The sequence below is a fragment of the Egretta garzetta genome, unplaced genomic scaffold (genome assembly GCF_000687185.1).
Source record: "Egretta garzetta isolate BGI_Z169 unplaced genomic scaffold, ASM68718v1 scaffold135, whole genome shotgun sequence".
Classification (NCBI taxonomy): domain Eukaryota; kingdom Metazoa; phylum Chordata; class Aves; order Pelecaniformes; family Ardeidae; genus Egretta; species Egretta garzetta.
This window is the reverse complement of record NW_009259594.1, coordinates 535,042-542,458: the sequence shown is the minus strand read 5'-3', so window position 1 is coordinate 542,458 and position 7,417 is coordinate 535,042. Positions and strand designations below refer to the sequence as shown.

Below are 7,417 nucleotides of genomic sequence, written 5' to 3'. Positions count from 1 at the left end.
GAGCCTGGGCCCCCCCGGGGCGCCTGCCGCAGCCAGGGGACAAAGCTCGTTTTGGGGCCCAGATAAAACCACTTGGTGCAGTTGGCTGCTTTGCTGCCGTTTCCCGCAGGGATGGAGGGGCCGAGCAGCCCTGATCTCCTCCCCCACACCCCTCTTGGCCAGGGAAGCAGCAGCTGCAGCCTGCAAAGTTCCTGCAAATGGGAATTAAATCCCCTACTGTGCAAATGCGTCTGTACGTGGAAGCAAGGGCAGACGAGGAGGATGGGGGCAAATGGATGCTTGATGTTAGCCTGATTTTTAGCTGGGTGCAAATGAGAGCACCGGAGGATGCTGGGGGCGCGTACAAGCTGAGTGCAGGCGTGGTGTGTGGGGCACAGCTTGCCATGGTTTGGTGGCCTCTGTCCTTCCCATCTCAGGATTACTATGGCAAAGAGCTGCAGAAGTCGGAGGACCTGAAAACCAATGCTTGTGTCACCACGGCCAGGCCCCTTCCCAAGGCGGTGAGGGATGCTCTGGAGCGTGTCCACGAGGAGGTGGTGGCCAGGTAAACCCCAGGGTCTCCCCTCTGCTGCTGCCTCCCTGTGGGCTGCGGCCCCCCAGACCCCCGTGCCACGGGGGCACCTCCACCCGGCTCAGCTTGGCATCCCCCCAGGTACTACGGCTGCGGTCTGGTGATCCCCGAGTGCCTGGCATCCTGCCGGATCCTGGACCTGGGCAGCGGCAGCGGCAGAGACTGCTACCTGCTGAGCCAGCTGGTTGGGGAGCGGGGCCATGTCACCGGGATAGACATGACTGAGGGCCAGGTACGGTGCGGAGCTGGGGCTTCCCCCCGTCCCCCCAGCATCCTCCCCACCATCGTTCTCTTCCTCCTCCTAGGTCAAGGTGGCAAAGAAGCACATCGCCTACCACATGGACAAGTTTGGCTACCAAAAGCCGAATGTGGAGTTCCTTCAGGGTTACATGGAGAAGCTGGGTGATGCCGGGCTGGCTGATGAGAGCTATGATATTGTCATGTAGGTACCACACAGGGCACTGCCACCCCCGGTCCTGCTGCCACCAGGGGCTGCGGGCTTGGGTCCAGGTCCTCATCCCACCAGGTCACTCACTTCAGGAGCACGTGTTAGGAAAGGGAAAATCCCAAGGCAGAGTCTGGGCTAGAGCCTGGGAATATAGAAACTGCCCTTTTTATGGTCAAATTGGCATCTCCAAATCCTGCATGGAGTGATGGGACGTGCAGCAGCTGGTGGATGTGCAGCAGCTGGTGGTGCTGAGTGTGTGAGAGGGTGCAAATGATCCTCGGTCTCTTCCTCCCCAGCTCCAACTGCGTGATCAACCTTGCCCCCGACAAGAGGGCCGTGCTGCGGGAGGCCTACCGCGTGCTGAAGGTAACACCAGGGCCAGCGCCCACGATGGGATTGGAGCAGGGTTGGGGTGGCCCTGCTGTCGGGGTGCCTCTGGGATGCAGCAAATGGGATCCAGCAAGGCGGGGATGCGGGATGGGGCCAGGGGAGGGCACCTCTGCAGAGGGTCCCAAGCAGGGTAGTGTTGTGGGGTGCCCAGTTCTCCCTGCCTCTTTTGTCCTGTTGCTTCTTGGGGTCTCCCTTTCACTTCTCACTGCCTTCCAGCCCGGAGGAGAGATGTACTTCAGTGATGTCTATGCCAGCCAGCGCCTGAGCGAAGCCGTCCGGAAGCACAGGGTGCTGTGGGGTGCGTAGGGCTCCGGAATGGGGATGGCACGGGATGGGGGGACCAGACCTTTGCCTCCGTCACCCCTGTCTGTTGTCTCATGCCAGGAGAGTGCCTGGCGGGAGCCCTGTACTGGAGAGACCTGTACAGCATTGCTGAGGAGGTGGGGTTCAGCCCCCCGTGCCTGGTCACTGCCAGCCCCATCACCATCAGTGACAAGGAGCTGGAGGGCATCATTGGTGAGGGTCCAACCAGGGGGTGTTGGCTCTGGGCAGCTGTGGGAAGCTGTGCTGGGGTCCTGGGCTCTGCCGCTTCCCAGCCAGGGCAGTCGGCGCCCAGCCCACCAACCTCTCCCTTGCAGGTGACTGCCGCTTCGTCTCTGCGACATTCCGCCTGTTCAAGGTGCCGGGTAGCAGCCGGGCTGGGCCGGGCCAGGTCATCTACAATGGCGGGATCGTGGGGCATGAGCGAGAGCTGTTGTTTGATGCCAACTTCACCTTCAAGGTGCGGGGTGGGGATCCCCAGGATGCCAAACACTCCTGGTGTGTAGGGCTGGGGATGGGACAGAGCTGGTGAAGAAATGCTGCTCAGCAGTGGCCTCTGTGATTTTGGGGGTAAGCTTTGGTAGAGGATGTGACGGGTGGGAGCAGAGGGGCTGTATAAACCAGGGGAGCTGCAAGCAGGGACAGGAAAGGGAGCCAGACCCATGCATTGGATTGGGGTGGAGGTGGGAACAGGGCATCTGTAGTGGCTTCACAAGGGGATTTGGAGCCAGCTGCTTGGTCATTGTGGGTCTTTCTCAAGGTTTTGGGTCAGGCTGTGCCCCTGCTTTTGCCCCCCACCCACTGTCTGACTGGGTGGCTGGGGTACCCTGGGCCACATGTCCCAGACCCCAGCTCTGTGACTCTCTCTCTATCCCCAGGAAGGAGAGGTGGTGGATGTGGATGCTGAGATGGCTGCAATCTTGCGGAGCTCTAGGTTTGCGGAGGAGTTCCTGATCCGAGCTGGCGGGGCCAACACTGCCACACCTCAGGGCTGCTGTTGCAAGGGGGTGAAGGCAAGTAGCAGGCAGCTCCATGACTGAGTTCAGGGATGGGGACATGGATGTCCCATGCTATCAGAGTTGTGCTGGGGTATCGGAGGGGCTATGGTGTGACACCAAGAGTCCTGAGGCCTTCTGGGCCAGGCAGGAGCCTGTGGGTCACCAAAGGTGGTGCCTGGTGTCTGAGTTTGGGCAACTGCACCCCAGCACAGGCTGAAGCCTCCAAAGAGGGGGGGCGTCTGCTCTAACCACCAGGCATGAGAGCTTCTTGCCCTCCCCCCAACATGTCCGTGGGGCCTGCCGAGGCTGATGGCTGGACCTGCTTGATGTCTCCCAAGGGGAGACATCCTTCCTCCAGAAGATGGCTGGGGAAAGCCTGCTCCAGGGAGATGGTGGCCGATCCCCTGGGCTCCTTCCTCCCCATTGCTCTCCCAGCACCTCCCAGCTGCTGATGTGAGCTTGGCCCTGGCTGCCAGCCCTGACCCCGCAGCACAAAGCACCTCTATCTGCTGGAAGCCTCTCTCCTCCTCCCCTCAGTGGTCCTTCCAGCCTGCAGATGGGCCAGGAGAGGCTGAAAAGCAGAGAGCGTTGGTGCATGAGGGAGATGATAACACCCTGCAGCTGCGTGTCCCTGAAACACAACCTTGTACTTGGGGAGGGGGAGATGTTCTTGGGTCCCTGTCCAAGCAGGAGGCATTTCTCAGATAAAAGCAGAGCCAATGTCCCAGAGAAGCTCTTGGCATCCTCCTCATGGCACGGAAAAGCAGCTGGAATGACATGGGGGCTGCCGCCACATTAGCTATGGGGGGGGGTCTGCTTGGGCCACCCCACTCACAGGGAGCAAGTGCTGGGGACATGCTGCTTTTCCCTCTTGCTTCTCTCTGGCCTGATCCTACCCCGGGTTGTTCTCTGCCCTCCAGGAGAAGATCTGCGATCCCTTCCAGCTGGTGGAGCGGCTGGCAGCCCCAGCTCCTGCCTGCCATCCCAGTGGCACCTGTGGTCCCCCGGGGTGCTGCTGAGTGGTGAGTGATGCCTCCAGATGCCAGCGTGGCAGGAGGACGTGGCCCCAGCGGTGTGTGGCTTCCGACGGAGAGCAAATAAATAGCTGAGCTCAAAGGCTGTGTGCTCATGGACAGGGCCCATGGGGCGCTGTGCTTCCCTGTTGGGGCTGGTGGGGCAGGTTGTGCCCAGCTGCAGTGAGGATGGGCAGCCATCCTGTGGGGCCCCTCACTATGGGGCTGGCAGCAGCCATATGGCTTGGACACGCAGGCAGGGATGGTCTCTCTGGGAAAGGGGTTGTGGGTCCCTGTGCGTGGGACAGCAGGTCTGGTGTGGGTTTGGCAGCAGCTGTGTGCTGGTGTTGTGCCCACGGAGCAGGTGGAGACGTTTGCAGAAGGCAGCTTGGGCAGACCAGGGTGCAAAAGGAGGCTCCAGCGCTGTGCAGGGCCTGACCCTGTGACATGCGCCCCTGTGCATGAGTCTGGCTCCAATATGAGGCCTTTGGGAGCCCGCAGCCCAGAGGCAAATGCCTCTGAGAAGCAAAAGACACAGCAATAGGCAGCCCAGTTGCTTTTTTTCCTTCTTTAGATCTCCCCATGCTAACCCTGAACATGCAGGGAACCGTGAGCATGCAACAGGAAAATTCCATGCAAGCTCCCAGCAGTGGGCTGAGCAGTTCAGTAAGGCAGCTACAAAGAGCATCTCCCCAGGGTGGTGGGCAAGAAGGGCTGGTCACTTCCCAGGGCTCAGCCAGGCCTGCTTTTCCATGAAGAAATCAACGTGGAACATGGGATGCAGACGGCTGTCCCCAATATTTGCATTCAGGACGGGGGATGCCCTAAGCACAGCTTCCCATGCCCTGTCCCACTTGCAGCCCCACAGCCCTTTCGGGGATTTCTCTCCCTTCCCTTATGCATCATCGCTGAGGCTTGTATTTTCTCCCGGACTCCATCTAGTGGGAAAGCACTGAATCCCCTGCAAGCATTGCACCTGCAGAGTTTTGCAGGGAAATGCAGTGATTTTGGAAAGCTGGAAGCCTGGCCAGCTGTGTCCCACAGCGGGTGAGGAGCAAGGTCTTTGAGGCTGCGGTGGGAGGCGATGGGCTGTGCTCCTGCTGCTCCGTCTGAATCCCACATGCCCTGGCCCACAGAGGCAGTTTGGGAAAGGTTGGGGGCTGCTGAACAGCAGCGGCACTGGAGCCCTTGAGCAGCTGAGCTTAAAAATGAGGGCCTCTTTCCACCCCTCCTCACACACTGATTTTCCATGAGGGACCAAATTTCCTCTCTCTGCACCACCTTGCTGTGGCATGGGGGAAGATGAAGAGCAAAAAATAACTTTTGGGTTCAAAAAGAAAGATGGGTAAGTGCCAGGGATGCTCTGGAGTAGCGGTAGCGGTGGTCTAGGTGGTAAGGAGGCATTTCCAGAACATCTGGAAGGAAAAGCGTGAGCAGTCAGGTAACGCCCAGCTGACGCAGAGAGACAGGCACTCCAGAAACAGGCGCGAAAGGCAGAGACGTTCAATAGTTCTTCTTGTTCTTTCTTGGAAACGCAGCTGCAGAATACCCCATCTTGGGTGACATAGCTAGAAAAGGCAGTTTATTGTCTATCTCGAGGGAGATATGAAATGGTTTCTACTCGTAGGTGAAGCTTTCAAATCCCTGGTAAATGTAGCTCCCAGCAAGAGCTGTACCAGGACAAGGAGCGCTCATTGGGCCTCCGGTGTTAACTCCTGACAAAATTTGGACCATTACAAAAAAAATGAGGATTGTAAAAACAATTCCAAGATTTTGAAGGATTTCCTAAGTGCCCTGGACTGCTTAACCTTCCCTCTGCCATCAGCAAAACAAGGGAGCAATTAATTCACAATTTAGAGATTAAACATACAAATAAAGCCCATAAATATGGTTTCCTGGAAAGTCGCCTTGCCAGCCTGCCCTTTTGGCTTTGGACGAGACTATGACTCTGACCTATTGGGTGTACAAAAATGTGTACGTTGTTGGGTTGAAAGCTATACCATGATTAAAAAAAAAATAATCCTTGGTGTTATCTGGAGTCAGCAGGGCATGTATTAGCTGGCTTCACGTAGGGCTCCCTGGCAGACCAGCCTTGGGGGCAGCTGTGGGCCGGCAGGGCTGAAATTGCAAGGAAGGACCTCACTGATGGGACCTTGGGAAGGACCTGCTGAAAATGCAACCAAGGTGCTGTTTAATTCCCCCCCCGCATAGCCCTCTTCTGCTATTACTTACAAAGACTTTCTTAAAGTCCCCAAACAGCCCACCCTGGGAGGTTTGTGGCAATTAGCTCCTGTTATCAAAGAGAGCCTTCCCAGCGCGAACGGAAGAGCAGATGGGGCAGGGGGTCCTACCTGCAAATCCCTTGATTAAAAAGGCATGAGTCCCTGCTGCGGCCTTTTAGCTTGCCTGGGGAGAGAAGCGCCCACAGCGAGGTCCCCCCTTTCACATGCATACGGAAAAAGGCCACAGCTAAATGCCACTGCATTTGCATAGCACTATTTTTTCCCAAATTCTCAGCATTTCGGGGAGAAAGCAGCTGAGAGGACTTTTCCTTGCTCTTGACTTTGATTTTGAGCATGAGGGTAGGGGTCCTCCCCAAGATGTGGATGTGGGGGTGTCTGCTCTGCCTGGCTTTGCTTGTGTGTGCTCAGCCTTGGGGTTTTCAGCCCCCCCAAGCCATGCAAAGAAGAGGTCCTGCAGCCCCATCCTGCGTGAGGAACCCCAAAACTATCTGTCCAACACCCTGGTCTGGGTGTTTTGGTGATTGTAGAGATGGGCCAGAACCCTTTCTCCCAGCAGCAGCGTGAAGCTCTGCAGCATCGGGATCCTCCCTCTGCAGGCAGGGAGGACGCTGTGAGGGCAGGGTGATCCGTGAGTTGTGGTGCTCTGATTCACCTTGAGGTGAAAGGGAAGCGATTCCCAAGTCCCTGCTCACTGTGATTAGCAGGGAGTTGCTGCAGCTCAGGGCTGGCTGTCCCCTTCCTGGAGGGGCACACTGGCAGAACTGCTCCAGGATGACGCTTGGGGCCAGGAAAAATCTGTGCCTCTGGCCCCAGAGTACCCATGCTCTGCTCTCCTACTATACTGGGTTGTCCTGTGCGATCCTCTACTTTTCCATTTTCCAAGCACTAAAACGGAGGGGTGGCTGTTTTACCTCATCTGAAGGGTTGCCCAGAACCTAAACTGTGCTCTCAGCCACCACGAGCCGTACTGGATGCCCCCACGGCTGGTTGTCTCTGGCTGGCTGGATGCTGAGCTGCGTCCCGTGCCGTGTATTGCTCATCACTGACGGGCAGCGGCGTGGCCGTGGCCGGGCCGTGGGGTTATTGCCCCGGCCAGGACTGCGGCACAGCAGCTGAGGCCTTGGAAACAGCCCGGCTCGCGGGGCGGTGGGACATACGGACACGCTTAAATTACGGGTCTTGTCCCGAATCGCGGCCCGTCAGCCCTTCGTGCACCCAGGCAGTAAGGACGAGCTGAGCGGAGCGAAGCGCCTGGGGAGGCTTTGAACGTCCCTGGTGGGAGCTCCGAGGCCCCGGCCCCGCTCACACCGCGTCTCGGCGCGGGCTTTGTCCAATGCGACGAGGCTGGAGCGCCCCGGGTGACTGAGCAAAAGGCGGATATTCAATATTTCATGTGGAATATTTAATTTCGCTCGCAGGAACGACAAAGCCAC

General features: G+C 58.0%; 1 protein-coding gene across 2 annotated transcripts; it reads left to right on the top strand.

Moving 5' to 3' along the window:
- The first annotated feature begins 46 nt into the window (after nt 1-46).
- On the top strand, nt 47-3,821 carry AS3MT (arsenite methyltransferase). Of its 2 annotated transcripts, XM_009638072.2 has the most exons (9): nt 47-544; nt 653-803; nt 877-1,013; nt 1,316-1,385; nt 1,626-1,707; nt 1,794-1,925; nt 2,048-2,190; nt 2,609-2,743; nt 3,649-3,821. In XM_009638072.2, the coding sequence occupies exons 1-9, from the start codon at nt 198-200 to the stop codon at nt 3,745-3,747; spliced, it is 1,296 nt and encodes a 431-aa protein (XP_009636367.2). In that variant the 5' UTR covers nt 47-197; the 3' UTR covers nt 3,748-3,821. The 2 variants fall into 2 exon arrangements, with proteins under 2 accessions (XP_009636367.2, XP_035749540.1); XM_035893647.1 differs by lacking the exon at nt 3,649-3,821 and having other exon boundaries at nt 2,048-2,300; nt 2,609-2,647.
- The last annotated feature ends 3,596 nt before the right edge of the window (nt 3,822-7,417 follow it).